We start from the raw sequence: 23,857 nt of genomic DNA, 5'->3' as shown, positions 1-23,857 counted from the left end.
AGCACATTGTTGCTAAATAGGAGGAGGAACAGGTATCATTTTGAAATGTTTCTCATAGAAAATTTTATAATTCTGTCCGTCTGCCTATTAAATATCTTGGTGAGCTACTGGGGTCTGCTGATCCAAAGATAATCATGTTTATTTTCTGAATTCTCGTAACATTCTGAATATAATCAGATTGTAACTGAAACCAGTTTCTTAAACTGAAATGATTAACCCAGACTTTCAGACAGATGCATTATAAAATTTTCATTACCACCTAAAAGGAAAATGAAGACAGAGATTTTTCTAGTAGCCACAGAAGTCTCCACCAAAGCCCACTAGTTTCTCCTTCTAGAAGCAAATATTATAAGAGATCTGGCTTGAGAGGGAGAAATAGGGAGAAGGAACAAATGGCATTTTTCCTGATGGAGAAATATTAATAGCATGGATCTTCCCTAAGACTTAGTTCTGGAAGCAGTTTAATTTGATCTTCAGAAAAGATGTGAAGGAAGGGAGTATACCAGGAATTCTGAAAAGTTTACTGATGACGTTAATAAGTTCTTGATAATGGGAATGCAAGTTGATAATTAATTGAAGGAAGAATTTGCAAAACTAACAGTGGGTCATCGAAAGTAGGTGACCATATGTAGGAACAGTTACCCAAGATACTTAGCGTTGTGATCAGTCATATAGACCCAGACTTCCTACATTGGAATTCCACTTCTGCCACTTACTATCTGTGTAACTTTGGGCAAGTTTATTTAACCACAATGCACTCATTTCAAAATTTGAAAGTCATTCCCTTTATCATGTAATTTCTAGAGTTGTGAGTTGCCTTCAGGAAAATCAAGAAGTGATGTTACCAGGTTTTAGTAGTTTACACAAGTGTTTTCTGTATACAAAGTCGTTCACAGATAAGTTCACCCCGTCCCTTAAAACTGGGTGTCAGGAAGTAGACCCTCAAGTTCTCTAAGAGACAAGGGGACTTCAAGTTCTCTACATCTTATTGGGGTATAAGCTGGGGAGGCCTGAAACCCACATTTCCAAGATGAGACTTGGGTACTGGAGCTATGAGAGTTCCAAGGGCTGAAGATTTTGAGGGAAATGCCAGGAAAAAAGAGGTTTTCATATATGAGGGATGACTGGCTTCCCAGGTGGCACCAGTGGTAAAGCACACCCCTGCCAAGGCAGGAGATGTACGAGACTCAAGTTCGATCCCTGGGTTGGGAAGATCCCCCTGGAAAAGGAAATGGCAATCCACTCCAGTATTCTTGCCCAGAGAATCCCATGGACAGAGGAGCCTGGTGGGCTACAGTCCATAGGGTCGCAAAGAGTCAGACAGAACTGAAGCAACTTAGCTGCAGGCACAGTCATCTTCTAAGTGCTTTATCCATCCATGTTATCTTTATAACCAGTCCTTCTTCCCCTTCACACTTGTCTTCTCTGGAGAATTGCTTTTTATTATTATTTTTTAAAATCCTACTTGGAGGAGAGATACGGGTGAGAATGGTGATACAGTTCAGAGCAGTCATTTTCAGTTTGTATGGAAGAGAACCACATGACCAGAAGTTTTGAGACCATTTTAATTTTGAGAAACAATTTCTTTCATTCTCCTAATAACCAGAGTCAGTGGTAATATATCCACATGGTTCCTCCAGTTTCCAGTTTTATCCTCTGATCCCTTTCATTTCCTTGAACATCTTCCACTAGACTGCAAGTTGCTTGAGAGCAGCAGTCCAAACCCATTCATCTCTGGAGCCTGAGGGTGTGGACACTCCCAGGTACCCAGTAGATGTTCAGTTAAAATACATTGAATAAGTGAGGCAGAAATGACTATCTCAGTGCCTCCATATTCCTCTTTTTGGATCACGCCATTGAAAAAATATTTTATCTCTTAAAATATTGCTGTATGATTGAAAAAGGATGCATTCACAATGAAAAATTTAAAAATGCTATCACATTTATTATTAAGTAGTTTTATAAACTTTTGTGAGCTAACCTAGGATTAAGTGATACCATGTATAGTAGTATTTCTCTAGAAAAATGAATTCTAAGTTCTCAAAAAGATTGATTTAAAAGTGTGTTGACATTTGATCTATTATAAGTCTGGAAGCCTTATTACTTATTTGATGGTTTCTTTTATTAATTATAGAAACTGAAATGTATTGAGTTTTAAAATACATTTATAAAGGATTTTATGTTGTATTAAAATAATTTGAAGCTCTTAAGAGTATCCATTCATCATCTTGGAAGTTTAACATTGTAGAGGGCTACTACCATGGTATATCCAAAGAAAACTTTTTTTTTTTTTAGACAATTGGTCAGACCCAGTATGGACTTATGGGCTTCTCAGGTGGCTCAGTGGTAAAGAATCTGCCTGCAGGAGACATGGGATTTGACCCCTGGGTCAGAAAGATCCCCTAGAGAAGGAATGACAACCCACTCTATTATTGTTGCCTGGGAAATCCCATGGACAGAGGAGCCGGTCAGGCTATAGTCCATGGAGTCGCAAAGAGTCAGACACGGCTTAGTGACTAAACAACAAGTACGGACTTATACATTCACAGGTGAACTACCCACATTTTTTTTGTGAAGGCAGAATCTCTTGAAGAAATATCTGAAAGCAGGAACAGAGAGAATATTGCAGACAGAATAAAGAAGAATACATTGCAGTTTTTCATGCCCCAATATTCAGTCAGTTTACAGGTACAACTGATTCTTCTTATTGTTACTCTTACTCTTCCCTTCCTAGTCATTCACGATGCAGATATCCTGGTTTCAAATATTGATTACTGTGACAACCTTGGTCTAACCTATCTCCATCTATGCCGCACCTTCACCTTCCTCAAGCCCTGTGTCCTCTTATATTACATCATTTTCCTTCTCAGACATCACTCATCACTCAATTGGTAGCTGATAGAATTAGAAAACTTGTCTTTCATTCATGGGCCTCTAGAATCTGGCCTCATAGTTCCTTTTCAGCCTTATTTTCTACTAATAAAAAGCAGAAAACCTGCCTGAGAAATTAGTCTACTCATGGAATCCTGTATCCATCTTTCTCATGCAAACTCTTACCCACATTCTGAATCATGCTTTTCTGCTCTTGCCTACTCTGCACCTGTTCTTCCACCTCACCAGGATCTCCAGTCCAACTGTCCAGTCTTCTTTCTTTCCCACCTGGTAGACCATTCCTGTTTTCAGTTCATTGCCTTTTCATGTAAATCTTCATACTTTGCAACACTGGAAAGTATGTAGAAAACATATTGGAATTCAAGTCTCCAAACTGAGCTAGACCTTCAGGATCGCTAGAGAATCTAGCCAGCTCTTCTCATTCCTCTTTCAAACATTCCTCATTCTCTTTTGCATCTCTAACCTCAACATTGCATGATTTACTTTCTCAACCAGGGACTCAGGACTAATACAGAGTAAATAAAGCCAAAGAATAAGGGCTCTAAAGTCTCACCTGTGAATCTACTAACATTCTTCTTTCTCACTGTCACCATGAGAAAGATGCCTGGTTGTAAAAGGTTAATCCCCTCAACCTTTGCTTTCTTCTTTTATCCCTTGATCTGTTTATCACCCACATTGTCTACTGTGTTTTAAACCCCTCACACTAGTGGGACCTCCCCCTCAACATTTTTGTCTGCTCACTTGTTCACCAGCTCTTTGGAGCCCATTTTCCCTCTAGATGTGGACAGATCTCTATCTTCCACTGTACAACTAGTTTTCACAAAAGAGTTGTCTATGTTATTCCCATTTTCATATCTTCCTTTCCTTGCTCAGGTGATTGCAGTGTGACTCACACCATCAGCACTTCACTGAGACTCTTCTCTTTAATGTCAGGGGTGACATTCCAGACATTAAAATAGTGGATCTTTTTCCAGAATGTCTTAATCTCTCAAATTCACTGCTTTCTGCTGACCATTCCACTCTATTGACCAAAGCATCCCCTTGGCCCATTTGACTTTACACTCTTGGTTTTCTGTTATCCCTTCTCATTTTTCTTTGGAAGTTTCTCTCCCCCTTTAAAAGTTGCTACTGATTATGGCTCTGCCCTCTGTCCACTTCTATCTTCTCCTTAGATATTCCCATGGCAGCATTAGGGAAATGGCCATGTCCATGTTGTTGATACCCAAATGCATGTTTTTAGTTCAGGGGTCACTCCTGATGTGCGACTGGAATCATCCTGTAAATATCTCATATTTCCTAATAATTGAGTATCTGAGCATCCACACCAAAGCTTCTGCCTTCTCCAACAACCTAGGGAAAGATTCTTAGCTGCCCATCTCATGATCATGCTCAGTCGTATCTGACTCTTTGAGACCCCATTCACTGTAGCCCTCCAGGCTCCTCTATCCATGGGATTTTTTTCCAGGCAAGAATACTGGAGTAGGTTGTCATTTCCTCCTCCAGGAGAACTTCCCAACCCAGGGATCAAATCTGAGTCTCCCGCATCTCCTGCACTGCCGACGGATTCTTTATCTCTGAGCCATCAGGGAAGATCCAGCTGCCCAGGTGCCCAAGCCTAAAGCCCGAAAGTCAGCCTGACTCCTTCCTTCACACACACCAGTAAATCACCGCCCTGCGGTGTTTCCCATGGCCTTTAGTAGCTCATGAAAGCTCTTGAATTTGGCTCATCTTCCTGACTTGCTATGTTCCCTCAAACTTCTCCAGACATACCCTTCCTTCTTTAAAAAAAAAAAAATTATGTATAGTCAACACAAGACATTATTCTAGTTTCAGATCTATAGCATAATTAGTCAATATTTGTGTGTGTTATTAAACAAGTACCACAGTCAATCAGTTAACATCTCTCACCATGTGTAGTAACACATTTTTTCCTTGTGATGGAAGGAAAAAGATCTACTGTCTTGTGTGCTAAGTTGCTTCAGTTGTGTCTGACTGTTTACGACACTTTGGACTGTAGCCGGCCAGGTTCCTCTGTCTATGGGATTCTCCAAGCAAGAATACAGGAGTGGGTTGCCATTTCCTCCTCCAGAGGATCTTCCCCACCCAGGGATTGAACCTGCTTCTCTTACATCTCCTGCATTGGCAGGCAGGTTCTTAACAACTAGGGCCACCCAAATATACAATTCAGTATTATTAGCTATAGTCAGTGAGCTATTCACAGATTCACCCTTTTCAACCTGAACTGAACTTTGTCCCCCTAAAGGCCATTCTTTCTCTACCTCCATTCATTTTAAGACTTTTCTCTTTTCCAGAAAATATTCATCCTTATATCTCAATCCTATGCTTAATTACTCCTTTCGTATATGTAACAGATTATAGAAAGATGTAAAGTTGCTTTCTTTTATCAGTACTTACTTCTCTTTGGCAGTTTTACTATTTTCTGTATAGTAGTTGTTCCAGAATCATTTTGTTGAATATAATTTTTATTCATGATCTCAGTATTAGTCTAATAACTCTCAATTTTTATCTGATATTGTGCTAAAAAGTTGCATGCTTTAGGATGGTTTCTAGAAATTTCAGTTACTTGTTTTAAGAAAATATCTTGGACAATGTAATTTGTTTTTTTACATTTCTTTAAAGTAGAGAACCAGAGAGAGGAAATTTACTTATTTTTAGATGTTTAGAGAATGCTGCTTGTGACTTCACTCATTTCTAGTATCACTGAATGCCTGGAAAGTACCAGATACTAAGGGAGACTCTGGGGTTAAATTAGTGAGCAAAAATCATCATTTCCATTGTCCTCCTCAAACTTCCAGCCTAAAATCCAAAAAAATAGGGGATATATGTATACATATAAGCTGATTCACTTTGCCGAGCAGCAGAAACTAGCACAACAGTGTAAAACAATTATACTCCAGTTTTTAAAAAAAGAGGAAGACAACCTTCATCAAGTGATCACAACCAAATGCTGAATGGAAAACTGTCACAAATGCAGTAAGAGAAGTTAGGGGTTTTTCAGCGGTTTGTTTTTGGTTTTGATACTTCCAATGGATGAAGTACAGGATGCCCCCAAAGGCGTTCACATGGCAACCAATGTAGATGCTACTGCAGCGTGCTTTGAAAATCTCCTGAATCAATCGCGTTTGTATGTGCCTATGTGTGTGTGTGTTTCTCAGTTGTTTGTGTCTGACTCTTTGTGATCCCATGGACACAGAGGAGCCTGCCAGACTCCTCTGTCCATGGGATTTCCCAAGCAAGAATACTGGAGTGGGTAGCCATTTCTCCAGAGGATCTTCCCAACCCAGGGATTGAATCCAAGACTCCCTCTTTGCAGGCAGATTCTTTACCATCTGAGCCACAGTGGTAGAAGCAATTCAGTAGCATCGAGTAAGTGTCCATTGCACCAAGATGGGCAAGAATCTGAAGACAGCACAATGGGAATAAAGCAACTGCTAATGCGTGCCTGTGACTCTTTGCAACCCATGCAGGCACATGAAACCGTGTGCTATGATGTGTGTCTTGATGATTGTGTTTTATGACTATTTTAACTGCAGTAGAAAGCTACACATGAAAAAAAATTTTACATCAAATTGTGTAGGAAAATGGACTATGTTTACCATGGGTAGCTTATAAAAATGGAGAAAGATGACAGAGATGAAATGTTTGTAATTGAGACAAATTCTTAAGGATATGAATCTAGTTCCACATTAACAATGATCCTGAGAGGTATAACACAATTTAGGATATTTTATTTACTTTCTACCAATACTGTTATGTAAGGATTTTGTGTTTTGTTTTTGTTTTTTTCTTTTTTTTTTTTTAATATGAAAAAAGAAACGAAACTCTTTCTGTTACTTAGGGAGCAGCACCCATTCAAAAAGATGTTCAGACAACCGGAGTTCTTCTTAAAAGGCAGAAGAGTGCCATCTGTTGTTCACTGAAATTGCTTCTAGGCTGAGCAAACAGAAACCTTCATGTTAAAGTTTAATAGCAATTCTTAAAATTCAACGAACAAAAGACCATCAACATTTATACTTATGTCAGAGTTCATACTTATGTCAGAGAATGATTTTTTCTATAATATTTACAAGCTTATAATCAATCAGAGAATCCAATTTCTTTCCCTAACAGAAATAATCATGGCTTTTATTTACATAGCAACTTATACTTAACCAAGCCTTCCCAGTTCATCTGCATGAGCAGTCATTGGAATGGTCCGTTACCTGAATTCCTCCTAGCTTTGACAGCCACCTCATCTTTCATAACCAGAAGAAACAGAGAGAACCAGCCTGCAAATCAATGGCAGCCAAGGTTATCTTCTTAGAGATAACGGGTTCTTACTCGAGTAAGCGATGTTGTAACTATGTTTTATTTCCTAAATAATAAAACTATTCTGTGATCATTGTTATTTTTGAGGATATTGGGTGAATTTGCTGGTATCTTGAAGATCTTAGAAAACATAAATGGAAGGACTGTTTTAACAGCTTTGGGCTTATTTGCAGATAGATTATAGGGAAATATGTAAGAACATAAGGCCATGTACATGTACATCCTATTTGGTAACATGGAATGTTCTCTGAACATCAAAGGAGAAGGAAGTTAAGAATTCTGGCAACTGCTAGAGTTTTCTGCGTCTCACATCTCAAATGAGCCTGACCAAGCAAGATGTTTTTAGAAAGCAGTTTGATGAAGGACCCTATATGTTTTCCTCCTACTGTACATATATATTATCTTAAGGAGAAAATCCAAAGGTCAACTCATATTCCCTGCCAGAAAATTAAAATAAGCAAACATCTGCTTCCTTAGGATGACATTTAGCCAAGGTTCAGCCTACAATGAGTTACTGCAAACTGTTCACATGATTTCATTTTTAAAAAATTTCCCAACCAACTTCAAGTCTAAAATTATAAATGGGTCCTATGAAAGTATAAACACATATGCAATTTTGCTGGCTCTGAGGTCAGAACCAGTAATACACCAAAGATCATTTATTGAACCCAGCTCATCTCCTAAGTGAATTTAGGACACTAAAGAATAAGAGACTGCTTCCTGGTTATCAGAGAGAAAGATTTGAAGGGTGAGGGGTGGCAAACTGCTATAGAGAAATAGAATGAGACAGCTCCCCAAAGCCCAACAGGCATCTTTTTCCCAGCATTAGGACCAAGACTGGGTAAGAAAAGTCCCAGTGACTCCTTTATTTGTCATGCCTTATACTGTTTATTCCTCCCTTATCCCAACTCCCTTTTCACCCTGAGAATGTTCTTCCCGTGCTGTGTTTGCCTCCCAGGGTGCCTCCCAAGATGACTAAATAGAAAGGAGAAGAAAAAAAAAAAACTTCCAACAATGGAGCTGAGATGCCTGCTTTCAGAATTCCTTTCTCATAGTGCGTTATAAATCATACCAGGGCAGTCAACCATACTAAATGAAACCAGGACTTCTGTACAATCACTTTCTAAGAGCCTAAAATTCAGCTCCAAAATACTCAGAGTCTATGGGAGTAGGGAGTACAATCTTTATGACTACATTTACCTAGAATAAAAAGGGAAACTATTTAAGATTTTGCTTTTGTTGTTTGAGTTTCTTTACATTGGTAAAGAAGTGATATCTGTATGTTGCCTCCATTTATAAAGAAACTACAGACTCAGTATATGTAGAAGACAAACACACATGCAATATGCACCCTTTTGCAGAAAGTCTTTTTCAAGGCAAAAATGATTATGATACAGTGCTATATAACATTTTTCAAACGTGTCCTGGGGGCCAGGCAATCTCAGTTCAGTTCAGTCACTCAGTCGTGTCTGACTCTTTGGACCCTATGGACCGCAGCAAGCCAGGCCTCCCTCTCCATCACCAACCCCCAGAGTTTACTCAAACTCATGTCCATTGAGTCAGTGATGCCATCCAGCCGTATCATCCTCTGTTGTCCCTTTCTCCTCCCACCTTCAATCTTTCCCAGCATCAGAGTCTTTTCCAGTGAGTCAGTTCTTTGTGTCATGTGGCAAAAGTATTAAAGTTTCAGCTTCAGCATCAGTCCTTTCAATGAATATTCAGGACTGATTTCCTTTAGGATTGACTAGTTTATCTCCTTGCAGTCCAAGGGACTCTCAAGACTCTTCTCCAAGACCACAGTTCAAAAGCATCAATTATTCGGCGCTCAGCTTTCTTTATGATCCAACTCTCACATCCATACTTGACTACTGGAAAAACCATAGCTTTAACTAGATGGACCTTTGTAGGCAGAGTCATATCTCTGCTTTTAATATGCTGTCTAGGTTGGTCATAGCTTTTCTTTCAAGGAGCAAGTGTCTTTTAATTTCATGGCTGCACTTACCATCTGCATTGGTTTTGGAGCCCAAGAAAATAAAGTCTGTCACTGTTTCTGTTGTTTCCCCATCTATTTGCTCTGAAGTGATGGGACTGGATGCCATGATCTTCATTTTGTGAATGTTGAGTTTTAAGCCAGCTTTTCACTGTCCTCTTTCACTTTCATCGCAAGGCTCTTCAGTTCCTCTTTGCTTTCTGCCATAAGGGTAGTGTCATCTGCATATCTGAGGTTATTGATATTTCTCCTGGCAATCTTGATTCCAGCTTGTGCTTCATCCAGCCCAGCATTTCGCATGATATACTTTGCATACAAGTTAAATAAACAAGGTGACAATATACAGACTTGATATATTCCTTTCCCAATTTGAAATCAGTCTGTTGTTCCAGGTCAGGTTCTAACTGTTGCTTCTTGACCTGCATACAGATATCTCAGGAGGCAGGTGAGGTGGTCTGGTGCTCCCATCTCTTGAAATTTTCCAGTCTGTTGTGATCCACACAGTCAAAGGCCTTGGAGTACTCATTAAAGCAAAAATACATGGTTTTTTTAGAACTCTCTTGCTTTTTCAATGATCTAATGGATGTTGGCAATTTTATCTCTGGTTCCTCTGCCTTTTTTAAATCCAGCTTGAACATCTGTAAGTTCTCGGTTCACGTACTGTTAAAGCCTGGCTTGAAGAATTTTGAGCATTACTTTGCTAGAGTGTGAAATGAGTGCAATTGTGTGGCAGTTTGAGCATTCTTTGGCATTGCCTTTCTTTGGAATTGGAATGAAAACTGACCTTTTCCAGTCCAATGGCCACTACTGAGTTTTTTAAATTTGCTGGCATATTGAGTGAAGCACTTTCATTGCATCATCTTTTAGGAACTGAAATAGCTCAGCTGGAATTCCATCACCCCCACTAGCTTTGTTTGTAGTGATGCTTCCTAGGGCCCACTTGACTTCACATTCCAGGATGTCTGGCTCTAGGTAAGTGATCACACCATCGTGGTTATCTGGGTCATGAAGATCTTTTTTTGTATAGTTCTTCTGTATATTCTTGCCATCTCTTCTTAATATCTTCAGCTTCTGTTAGGTCCATACCACTTCTGCCCTTTATTGTGCCCATGTTTGCATGAAATATTCCCTTGGTATCTCTAATTTTCTCCCATTCTATTGTTTCCTCTATTTCCTTGCATTGATCACTGAGGAAGGCTTTCTTATCTCTCCTTGTTATTCTTTGGAACTCTGCATTCACATAGGTATATCTTTCCTTTTCTCCTTTGTCTTTAGCTTCTCTTCTTTTCTCAGCTATTTGTAAGGCCTCCTCGGACAACCATTTTCTCTTTTTGCACTTCTTGGGGATGGTCTTGATCACTGCCTCCAGTACAATGTCACAAACCTCCATCCACACTTCTTCAGGCACTCTGTCTATCCGATCTAATACCTTGAATCTATTTATCCCTCTACTGAGTTCTTTATGTGCCTGATCACACTGAATCATCAATAACACTATAGAGTGGATATTATTTTTACCCTGTTTGTAGAAATGAGAATATAAGAGCTAAGGAGATGAGTGACTTGCCCCAAATCACACCAGATATGAAGTTTAAACACAAGCTATCTGATTCTGATTCTAGATCCTGTGTTCTTAAAGGCACCATGTGTGTGTTGTGTGTGTGTGTGTGTGTGTGTGTGCGCGTGCGTGCGCGCGCGTGCACGCGCTCCCAGTCGTGTCCAACTCTTTGCGACCCTATGGACGGACTATAGCCCACTGGGCTCCTCTGTCCATGGGGTTGTCCAGGCAAGAATATTGAAGTGTGTTTCCGTTTCCTCTCCACAAAGTCCCCAAGTACTAACCAGATAAAATAAAAATTTGATATTGATAAATGAATAAAACTTCCTTTTATATCCCACTGTTTTATCTTTGTTCCAACTTCTTACCTATAACACCTTCCAAATTATACATGATAAAAATATACATTTGTAACTTTTTGTATATCATGTGCTAATTCATAAACCACACTTCACTTTCTTTCCCTTGTTCCAGGAATAGTGATGAATAAGTTTGACCTGACCATTATCTTGTGTCTCATTTCAAGTGAAAGTAGCTGTTGGGTTCAAAATAGTGTAGAGCCCTCTTAATTAGTAATTGGTCTGTTAATTTTAAAAGTTTTTAAAGCAGAGAATCATAAACATATTTTCTGTACCTCTAGTAATATATATCTAACTCTACATGTGACTACGGGGATTTCACACATTTTTTATGAAAAGCCAGGAGTGTTTCTCTTTGTGTATGTTTTTACTATATTGATTAGAGTCCCAATCTATCTTACATGCAGCACACCCATATGACTATCAGGCTCAGGTTTTTTATTTTTTATTTTTTTAACAGTAGGACTGACTTAGGCACTTAGATGCAATCTGAGTTGCGAATTTTTCAGGCACGTTATCATTTTCTTATTGAATCTTTGCAGTTGTTTCACCCCTACTTAACAGAAATTGATGTCAGGGCTTTATCTTTATGAATCTGTTTATGCAGTCTTTAAAATCATTCAATTTAATTTTTAAAGAAACTATTCCATTATTTATTCAAATATCACTGGTTTATAGATGTTTTATTAGCATGTATAAGTTGCGGTGACAGTTACAACTGGTCTGAACAGATTTAGGACCAAAACAAAACTGACCCTTGGCAAAGTACAACTCAGCTATTGGGAGTGGAAGTTCCAGAGTAGAGTCTATTCCCCATAATTTGTTCCTGTTTAGTCAGTAAGTCATATCTGACACTTTTGCAACCCCATGGACTGTAGCCTATCAAGCTCCTCTGTTTGTGGGATTTCCCCAGCAAGAATGGTGGAGGGAGTTGCCATTTCCTTCTCCAGGGGATCTTCCCAACCAGGGATCGAACCCGAGTCTCCTGCATTGGCAGGCAAATTCTTCACCACTGAGCCACCTGAGTAGCCCATTCCCCATAAGTATTCACTGTACTTTAGACATTTCACTATAAGAAGGAAACAACATCAGTGACTCAATTATAAGTTAGAAGTAAAGCTTGAATAGGATTAGCAATCAGTGAAATAAATTTTCAAAGTCTACATAATACTTAAAAAAAATATGTCTGTATAGAACATTCACTATCCTGTGATAAACCATAATGGAAAAAATATGAAAAAAATACACACACACACACACACACATATATGAGAATCACTTTGCCATACAGCAGAAACTAATGCAGTATTATAAATCAACCATACTTCAATAAAATAAATTTTAAAAATAAATAAAAATAATTTAAAACCCTTAATGGGCCAAGAAATAGGAAAGTTAATTATTTAAATAATAATTTAAAATTGTTTCCTTCTTTCTTCTCTGATATGTGTGTATATGTTTGTTATATAAAGAAATGCTTTCAACTTACACAATTGGAGGGGCTTCCTTGGTGGCTCAGACAGTAAAGAATCTGGGAGGGATCTTAGAAAGATCCAGGCTAGTTCTCTGATTTTTCAGGGGGAGAGCCTGATTGCTCCAATGGATACAGTATCTCCTAGAAGAAAAGCCATGGTTGGTTTTGGAAACCATCACAAAACGTAAAATATTGAATAAAAAGAAAAACTGGTGTAATTTGAGGAATACAGCAACTTGACTTGGTTGTCTAGATAATTATCTCTATTCTATTGCTTTCACATTTGTAAGCTATCTTTGAGTTTCATGTAGAATTATGAAGAGTGGCTTTTGTGCTACTTTCAGTTATTTTCCTCCAGTTAGAATAAATTAATGCCCAAAGCAAGTGACACATCAAATAATTCACTGAGTCAGAAGACTGGAGAATTATTACATCTTCTGCCTTTGAGCAGTGATGTATTTAGCCTATTGCATTGTTATCAATTTAAATTTGCTTCAAAATATATAGGGAGAAGAGCTATAGCTTGACTATACTGATGCCATCCCAAAAAACATTTTGTCAAGAATTGTATGCAATGTCTTTACCCTCTACATCAAATAATCTCTTTCATCATTTTGAATCACTAATTGATGTTGACATCAGTTTTCTTAAACCCATTCTGATTTTACCATTGGGCAGCTTCACTTTCTTGAAGTGAAATAATACTTGTTTACTTTGTTTATGTTTACCTTGTTCTTATAGTTATCTTTTAAGATTTCTGAATGATTTTTTCCTTGAAGAATTCTCCATTTCTGTGACTTTTCACAGGTGCCTTTTATAATTTTGCTTTATACTGTGTTTATTACTTAGTCATGATAAGCATTTACTACTGGTTAAAATTAAACTAATTTTTGAATAATGTAATTATAATAAAATTTAACATTCTTTAACAAAAAGAAGTTCTCCATTACTGAATAACATGTTGACAGAAACCCAAACACAGGACCTCAGCAAATAATCTGTTATATTAATTAAATATACATAATTTTGTTTTACATTCTGTTAGTCATTTGACCAAATAGATTTATTTGCCAATTTTTTTTATAATTTGCAGTTTACGGTAGTTTAGAAATTTAGATACCCTACCTAGAGTATAAGTTTTTTTCTGACCCCTACACATGTTCAAATCTTTCCCCTTTATCATACCAGTAGTGTAATTTCAAAGTTTTACCGCAGAAGTAGTGACCATAAAAACAAATTTTCTGTAATTGAATTGGTTGACACATGCCTAGCCTAGGAGTTACATTTAATGTTATTTCTAAGTGTATTTGTTGTTGTTTCCTTAACTTATCTCTAACTCCAGCTTTTCTGGGCCTTTGGTTTATGATGAGTAAAGTAACTTGGAAGCAAACTAGATTGTTACCATAGCAACCAACATTGGGTAGACTTTCTGGAGATGGTGAAATAGACTGGAAGGAGATGAAGGGGTAAAGGAAGATGTTGAAAGAACCAGGTGCTTTGAAAAGTGGTGGATTTACCAAAAGAACCGGTTATTTTTGGTTTGATTTATAAAACTGCACTTTACTCCACTGTTTATCAGACTGAAAATCCAGATTTTCTATTTAAAGGTGGCAATCCGAATTTGGTTTCATTTAAATAGGGCCCAGAAAATTATACTTGCATTTTCTTAAGTGTTAAATATAAATGTTTCCATTATAAGGATAGCATGCAAAGTAAAATGTTTTTTTATTGCTTGGTCACTCTTTTTACGAAAAGATTCGTTTGATCATGTGCACCATAAAAAGACTCAACTGTGGTTTTATGCTCAGTAGGGTTATTTATTGCACTCAAAGATGATTTCAGGCTGTTAGCTTAAGACTTTCCTTTAAAGTAGCTTTAATATAAACTTAACCTTTAGTGTTTATTATCACGATCTAAGATTTCTCCAGTTAAATGAAAATTTTACTGAGCATTATTTGGTATACTTAAAAATTGAATTATTTTATTTTGAAAATTGAATAGGTGTGGAAATAGCCGCTGTATGAGTCACCGTGTGATGTTTCATATTTTGTGTTTTTGTTTGAAAAAAACACTACCAATCAGGCAAAGCCCCGCTCCCCTGAAATTTCTTTAAAATGACTCCCTGAATGTGCATGGCTCTGTATAGCTTGCCTTCTGTTTATTGAAAGAGCAGCCCATGTATCTTTCTGTGTTTCAGCAATTCACGTGTGGTTAGTCTTGGCGAGTTTGTGACAAACGAATGTGATGGTTAGGTTTAGATTTCATGCCTCATTGAAGCCTCTTGTTATTTGAGCCAAAAACTGATGATAACTTCTTATGTGTGATAAACTTTTAACTGTTATATAATTTTAAAATCATAAAACTAAAAGAAAAGTCCTGAGTTTATAACAGTAGGGAGACTTTTTTAATAGTAAAAGTGTCTGGTTTCTTAGCCAATTCCACTCTGGATAATTTGCTTTTTATTAGCCTGAATATTGCTTTTGTTTTCACTTGAAGACCTTTGCTTTCACGAAAGCAATAGTATTGTAGCATTGAATTACATAATGTACTTTTTTTCTAAATTCTTATGTAATACTGACATTTGCTTGTAAGGATGAGTTTTCAGTTCTGTTTTTATTTTAAAGTTACTTTTCAATTTTTCAGTCATTTGCTCTTTTCCGAGTATATATAAGAAATTCATCCATTACTTTTTAAAAAGTGTTTTAAAAGACATAAAATTAGAGAATTATAAAATAGACTTGTTTTCTCACCAATAATTTATTTTAAAATGTATTCATAATTTTCAGTGAATATATTCTGATTTTTCTTCAGATTTGTAAGTTTTATGCATTGAGACCATTTTGAGGAAATGTGTTAAATTATTAGCCATTAGAATATAAACTGTTAACTTTATTGTCAAAACATCTTAAAATTTTATATCCTGAATACAAAGTTTGATTTAAACTTTCAATTTTCTAGGGTAACAGTACAGTGATTAAGTAGTAGATTAAGTTTATTAGAACAACATGGAAAGAAATGTATATTACTGTTTAAGAAGATCATACCGGATGAGTTTTTCAGAAGCATAATAAATAGAGATGCATTTGAGAATACATTTCTGAAAGGGAATGTTAAACCAATTCCATGGCATTTCTCACAAACGTTTTTTAAGTTAACAATGTAAGTAAATATGTGAAATAAACATAATCATATATCCTAAAACTATTAATGTCACACTGAAATTTTCATGTCAATTCATGGAAGATATTTAAACCTACAGAGAGAGAAAAACATGGCACAATGATTAAATAAAGCATTAAATAATTACAGATATATTTAGTAACGTACAATGAAAACGTTCGGTATTTATTTCGTCCTGCTAGCTCAGCTCTTGGGCTGTGGAAATAGCGTATGTGTTTGCAGCCTGACGTTTTCATGCTCCAGCTATCTGATTCTGAGTTATTTTTGAGTCAGTTATTTGGCAAGTGATTTTTGACTAATAAAAATAAAAAATTAATAGTACTTACCTTGTGGACTTGTGCTGAATAAATATCAGCTGTCGCCATTATTATCCACCAGTATTACTATCACTACTCTTATTATTCTAGTTTGAAAAGACATAGTTTCTATATGATAACTTTACAGAATTTATCCTTGCTATTGCTATAAGGCTAGTTCCTTTCATAGATGCTGGGTATTTTCATAATTATCATATTTTTCTGATTACAAAAAAATGCATGTTCACTTTTTCTGTGACATACATTTTTCCCCACAGAACAATGTTTTATAAATATTTTTCCAAATAAACATTTACAGATCTACCCAAATATTTTTTAAAGTACATATTTTATGTTTATATTGCAGCATTTTTTAACAATGTCTCTGTTGATATGCATTTATGGCCACACTCTTTGATTGTTATCAGAACATTGCAGTGCCCTTTGTGATCATGTCTTTATATTTTTGTGTAAATGTAGTTTTTCTTTAGATGTCTACATTGTCTTTCTAGATTATAGAATATGTACATTTAAACTATAAATTGATAGGTTCAGCAAAAACTTCTTGCCAAAAATATTGTATTGTTTTTACTTACTGCTCATTTCTTCAACCTGTTACTGATGTAATCTTTTACTGTTTTTTATTTAATAAGTAAACATTGCTTTTATTGCATTAATTTGTACCTTAAACATTCATGAGGCGAGTAGCTTTTTTTGTATTTGATGGTTAAATTCTATTTTAATTGTATGTATATTGGTTCCCTTTCTCCCAGTTTATCTTTTATTGATTTATATATATATATATACGTATGTGTATATATATATATATATATATATGTAGTCCCATTGTACACCTTGTGGGATCTTAGTTCCTTACCAGGGATTGAACCTAGGTCCTCAGTAGTGAAACCAACAGGGAATTCTCTATTGACTTTTATTTTTTTAGAGGCCTTTTATTCACATATGTTTCATCTTCTCTGGGTAGCAGATATTCTTTCATGGACTGTTTTATACCTTTGCTTTTAGCATATTTTCTTATGAGAAATTTATGTGTTTCATCAGATCTGTTAGATGTTTTCTTGACAGTTTATGCCATTTATATTATTTTTAGCAGTCTTCCTAATCCCAAGACTATAACATAGTCCCCCATATTTCCTTTTAATAATCTAATAATTTTATACATTTAAATTTTTCATATCTCTGGAGTTCATTTTTAAGTCTGTTGTCAGAATGATTAGAGTTTATTTTCTCCCAACTATGTAGTCTAGCTTCTAATAACCTCTTACTGAAAATCTCCAGAATTATTACTACTATTATTTATATCATTATCATTATTGGACACATAACCAGCACAATAGTAAGTGCCTTGTACATCATCTACCTTTTAAGTCCTCTTTTAATTTAATTTTTTATGTTTGGCTTCATTGAGTCTTCGTCGCAGCACCTGGAATCTTCATTGCAGCACTAGAATGTTTCTTTGTGGTTTGCGGGCTTCTCTCTAGTAGTAGCGCTGTCTCAGTAGTTGCAATACCTAGACTCAGTTCCTCAGCAGCATGTGGGATCCTAGTTACCCGACCAGGGATCAAACCCACATCCTCTGCATTAGAAGGCAGACTCTCAGTCACTGAACCACCAGGAAAGTCCCTGCCCTTTCATTCTTATCATTAAAATAACCTTCTGAGGTTGGCACTCTACTGTATCCATTTTACAGATGGAGAAGCCACAGTGCAGAGAGCTCACGAATGTGCCAGAACTCATACGACAGAAAGTGGTGGGGTCAGGAGCCAGAATTTGGAGCAAACAACCTAGTTCCAAAACCTACACATCCATCACTGTTACTCAATTTAAAGTTAGGTGGCTTCCTCGTGGGCTTCGCCGGTGGCTCAGCTGGTAAAGAATCTGCCTGCAATGCAGGATGCCTGGGTTCAATCCCTGTGTTGGGAAGATCCCCTGGAGAATGGAACAGCGACCCCCGCCAGTATTCCGGCCTCCTTGTGCCGCATACACCAATCCAGTGTTAAGGGTCGTCTGTGCGCCATCTGTCTGAACCTCGACCGTGCCTATGCGCTCCCTTGCTGCCCATCTTCCTGTCTACATTACTGCCTGACCAGCAGGTTGTAAGAACATCCCTGTCCTCTGTGTTCTATGTCCTTCATTCCTTTAGCAAGGATAGAGTAATAACTCTGAATCTGAGAGGCAGTTTGGCAGAATATGACAGATGTGCCACAGAATTCCAGAACAGAAATTTCTATTCTTCCTGACAACAAGAAGAGGGACAGTTTGTGAATCTGAACAGCAAAATGAGGTGCTTTTTGTGTTTCTAATATTAATTGAATAATTACCACACACCAGGCTCAAGTATCATATGAGAATATTACTAAAATAAAAATTTTATGCTATATTGATGTTGCTTTTCAGAATGAGATTTTTTATGACTGAGTAGTATTCCATTATATATGTATATAATACACATAAGTATATTATACATAATATGTACATAAATAAATATATGTGTGTGTCTGAGCTTCCCTGGTGGCTCAGAGAGTAAAGAATCTTCCTGCAATGTGGGAGACCAGGTTTCAACCTCTGGGTCATAAGGAAGATCCCCTGGAGAAGGGAATGGCTACCCACCCTAGTATTCTTGCATTGAGAATTCCATGGACAGAGAAGCCTGGCTTATATTTATATATGCACATGTGTGTGTGTGTCTATATAAAATTCATAAGATTATATGAAAAATGCAAACTGTTTGGCCAACCATATATATTGTATATATGTATGTATATATATATATATATATGTGAGTATATGTGTGTGTGTATATATATATATATCTTATCACATCTTTTCAATTCATCTATTGATGGACACTTACTATATGAAGTACATTAAAATGTTGAGATCTTCATAAGGAATGATTGATATGAATATGTTTTTTTGTTTCCTGAAGCTTTTCATTAAAAAAAAAAAAGTTTGTCTTTTTGTCTCCAAAGCCTACAGGGTCTAGCAGTAAAAAATGTGCTATGAACACAAAAATAGCAAAAAGATATGGCAAATTTGGGCAAAATTTGACACAGAAATGTGATCTGAATGTTACTTTACTATCAGCCTAGTGTCGCTTTGGTCCAGCTTTTCAAAAAAGCCCAGTTTCCCTTCCTGCGCCTCCAGCCTCAGGCCTTTCTCAGCCAACCTCCTGTGTTTGATGTCTCAGTCTTCAGGAACCAGCATCACTGTGGATATTGCCGTGATGGGAGAGGCTCACGGCCTCATCACTGACCTCCTGGCAGACCCGTCTCTGCCCCCCAACGTGTGCACGTCATTAAGGGCAGTGAGCAACCTCCTCAGCACGCAGCTCACCATCCAGGCCATTCACAAGCCCAGGGTGAACCCCATCGTGTCCTTCAGTGAAAACTACACCTGCTCTGATTCTGAAGAAAGCTCTGAAAAGGATAAGCTGGCTATTCCCAAGGTAGGTGTTAATGACATGCTCCTGAAAGGGTGAAACTGTTTCTCCTAGACCTTTTCCTTATCACTCCAGGCCCACCCAGGGGTTCATATCAGTGAGCCCCTCCCCACCAAGAAGTCTTACCTGATGATAAAGAATCTGCCTGCAGTGTGGGAGACCTGGGTTCAATCCCTGGGTCAGAAAGTTCCCCTGGAGAAGGGAATGGCAACCCACTCCAGTATTCTTGCCTGGAAAATTCCATGGACAGAGGAGCCTGGTGGGCTAAGTACATGGGGTTACAAAGAGCTAGACACAACTCGGTGACTAATGCTTCCACTTTCTTTCCCCTGAGAAGTGTTTGTCAATCATGGTGACCAAAGTAATAAAAAGTAAACATGAAGACTTCCATCCTTATACGTGATAGCTTTCTGTAAACAAAAAGATTTACATTAACTTTTTTTATTCATGTGTTCAGATTTTTTCTTCTCTATATATCAGGCCTTAGTCTGTGGGATAAAAATAATAGCAGTGGGAAATAAAAGCAGGCAAAACCCCCTGCTCCCACTTTTGTGGATTCTGTTAAAAATTCACTGCCTTCTAAAATGTGAGATTCCTTTCCTCTTTGATTTTTTAGTATGGTAGCCTTCATGGTACTCTCAGGTCTTTCCCAAGCCCAACAAGTTTTTAATTTAGAAGAATTTATTTGATTTTCGATTATTTAAAGTAGAAGTTGGCCTTAGTGATTCATGTATTTTCTTCTTTTCACATATAAGATATGAGAGTTTTACAAAAGTGAGCTGTAGGGAGTAGGATTCTACCTCCAGTTTAGAGTTCAGTGTTAGTTGAAAACAAGTCATGTTAAGGACCGAAAAAAAAAAAAAAAACCAAGGAAGATAATCAGAATTTCAGTGGTCTCAGGTATATCCAGAGCAGTTCTTTATTTGGTGAATAAGCAGCTGTGCCCTGGAGCTCATGGTTAGTCAGTAACATCTGTGTTCTTGCCATTGTGGGTCTCTGGACTCAGGACTGTGTCCTTCAGATAACTTTGTCAATTAGGTGTTTTTAAGTTTCCTTGGAGCTTCTACTTCTCTGAGAAAGATAGGGCTAAGCATGATATGAAAGTAAATGGGTGTAGAAAGAGAAACTGATTCCCTTGGGTCTCTTTTTTTTTTTTTTTTTTTAATTTTATTAGTTGGAGGCCAATCACTTTACAACATTTCAGTGGGTTTTGTCATACATTGACATGAATCAGCCATATAGTTACACGTATTCCCCATCCCACAGCAAGCATCACCCTCAATGGTGAAAAATTGAAAGCATTTCCTCTGAAATCAGGAACAAGACAAGGATGCCCACTCTCACCACTACTATTCAACATAGTGTTGGAAGTTTTGGCCACAGCAATCAGAGCAGAAAAAGACATAAAAGGAATCCAGATAGGAAAAGAAGAAGTGAAACTCTCGCTGTTTGCAGATGACATGATCCTCTACATAGAAAACCCTAAAGACTCTTCCAGAAAATTACTAGAGCTAATCAATGAATATAGTAAAGTTGCAGGATATAAAATTAACACACAGAAATCCCTTGCATTCCTATACACTAACAATGAAAAAACAGAAAGAGAAATTAAGGAAACAATACCATTCACCATTGCAACAAAAAGAATAAAATACTTAGGAGTATATCTACCTAAAGAAACAAAAGACCTATACATAGAAAACTATAAAACACTGATGAAAGAAATCAAAGAGGACACAAACAGATGGAGAAACATACCGTGTTCATGGATTGGAAGAATCAATATTGTCAAAATGGCTATTCTACCCAAAGCAATCTATAGATTCAATGCAATCCCTATCAAGCTACCAACGGTATTTTTCACAGAACTAGAACAAATAATTTCACAATTTGTATGGAAATACAAAAAACCTCGAATAGCCAAAGTAATCTTGAGAAAGAAGAATGGAACTGGAGGAATCAACCTGCCTGACTTCAGACTCTACTACAAAGCCACAGTCATCAAGACAGTATGGTACTGGCACAAAGACAGAAATATAGATCAATGGAACAGAATAGAAAGCCCAGAGATAAATCCACGAACCTATGGACACCTCATCTTTGACAAAGGAGGCAAGGATATACAATGGAAAAAAGACAATCTCTTTAACAAGTGGTGCTGGGAAAACTGGTCAACCACTTGTAAAAGAATGAAACTAGAACACTTTCTAACACCCTTGGGTCTCAAAATAGGCACAGAGTCAGTGACAGATTTACAGACAAGAATCCTGTTATTTACATCACTTGACATTTTCTCTTCCTGTTGAATTCCCTCCTAAGGTATATATCTTTAAGAGATTTTGGAAACTATTTAATATCAGAGTTCTCCTTGAATCCCAAGGTGCCATATACTTAATTCTCAAAGCTTTTACTGTCTTCAGGAAGAGCAGACTCTTTGTTAAACTCTGCTTGCACAATTTTTCTTCTTGGAGTCACCAGTCACAAATAAAATGATGAGCTCCTACCTCATCACTATTGCTGTATTTGTATTAGATTACCTTCCCTTTCATTTTTAATGTTAAGACTCTCTCTGGAGGGTCATTGTCCATGTTGGTGAACTCAAAGTCATGCCTGAGTGCTGAGGGTGTCACGAATCCCACTTAGGTTATGGTAGGAGAAGAAATGACAAAGAGGGGAATCGCAGGTCGACTAGCAGAGTCTTCTGTTAAGAGGCGTTCATCCTCACAGTGCACCAGACGTGGAGGGGAACCCCCAGTTCCAGGGACTCAGGTTCCTGGAGGACTTCTCCCCTCCCTCCCGAAGACCTGGTTATGGACTAAACTTGAGCTGGTCAGGGAGGAGGCCTAGTCAGCAGACTACTTTTCCTTTGGGACCAGAGAAAAAGAGTGGAGGGCAGGCTGGGGAGACTTGGGCGCATTCTCCTCCCTGGGAGGGGCTGGGAAAATAGTGGTTTGCCTGGTGAAGCGCCCCCAGTTCCTCTTTGCTCTCCTTCACTTTCTTGCACCTTTCCCCATCTCTTCACATCCACTCCTGGTCTGTCCCAGTTGCCTCTTCTGTATCAGGTTTATTGGTTGTATGTAGAAATTATACTTTCCTTTCAAAAAATAAAAGATGTTCGTCCTGATGACATTACCCAAATGCCTGTCTGTCTTAAGTCAAATTAACCATGAGAGGTGGTACATCTTGTGAGTTACACTCTTACCCTTAGGTCCCGTCATTTCTAAATCAAGGATTAAATCAATTAAATCAGTAAACACTTTGCTATAACAGCAGTTGTGCTAGTTAATAGAAATGCAGCTCATAATAAGTTATATATTAATATTTATAGATATTTAGGCCCTGTTGGATGAATATGACAATAAAATTAGCCCCAAAAGTAAATGATTCTCATTTCCCATAATCCCATTTTTATATAATCATTGAAATGATGGTCCCAAAATGTTATTTTTATAATATTCATTGATTTTGGCCAGAGTTCCTTATTAAATTTCTGAGTGCCCAAATTTTAGAGATATGATATTCAACAAATATAGTTTAATATATTCATTGCTAATTAAAAACTCATTTTCTTTCATTATATTACATAGAAGGTAGTGATAGGAAATATGCTTGGTAATAAAATCAGCGTTCCTTCTTCCCAGCGCCTGAGGAGGAGTTTGCCCCCCGGTTTGCTGAGACGAGTTTCATCAACCTGGACCACCACCACTTCTGCCACAGGCCTGCCCACTTTGGAGCCTGCCCCTGTCCGGAGGGACCGAAGTGCCAGCATCAAGCTGCATGAAGCACCTTCATCCAGGTTAGGTGATGTTCCTATTGGGTTCATGTTTCTGGGAGAAGTTCCTTATCAAAAATTAATTATAAATTACAGGAGATTATAAAACAGAAATAGACTCATAGAGTTAAAAAATGAACTTATGGTTTCCAGGGGGCAGGGAAGGATGGAAGGAAGGGACAGTTAGGGAATTTCAGATGGACAGGTACACACTGCTGTACTTAAGATGGATAATTCACAGGGTCGTACTGCATGCACAGGAAACTCTGCTCAGTGTTATGTGGCAGCCTGGATGGGAAGGGAGCGTGGGGAAGAGTGAATATGAGTATATGCATGGCTGAGTTCCTTTGCTATGCACCTAAGCTATTACGACATTGTTAACTGGCTATACCGCAGTACAAAATGAAAAGTTAAAAAAATATATATCTATATATATAAAGTAAAATATAGTAGCATCCAAAATGATTGTTTACTTAATTATGAAAAATGATCATTAATAAAGATTTATAATATATGGCAAAAAAAATTACAGGGGAAGGGAGGC

The 23,857-nt window shown here is 37.4% G+C and overlaps 1 protein-coding gene across 1 annotated transcript in view; it reads left to right on the top strand.

Moving 5' to 3' along the window:
- Positions 1-23,857, top strand: part of PDE3A (phosphodiesterase 3A) — a 355,000-nt gene that overhangs the window by 268,248 nt on the left and 62,895 nt on the right. Inside the window, exons 3-4 of the mRNA XM_065940638.1 lie at positions 19,290-19,547; positions 23,183-23,337. Of these exons, the coding sequence (XP_065796710.1) occupies positions 19,290-19,547; positions 23,183-23,337 (413 nt within the window). The remainder of the gene's footprint in view (positions 1-19,289; positions 19,548-23,182; positions 23,338-23,857) is intronic.

Source organism: Muntiacus reevesi, chromosome 1 (assembly GCF_963930625.1).
Source record: "Muntiacus reevesi chromosome 1, mMunRee1.1, whole genome shotgun sequence".
Classification (NCBI taxonomy): domain Eukaryota; kingdom Metazoa; phylum Chordata; class Mammalia; order Artiodactyla; family Cervidae; genus Muntiacus; species Muntiacus reevesi.
This window is presented reverse-complemented; position numbering and strand designations above follow the sequence as displayed.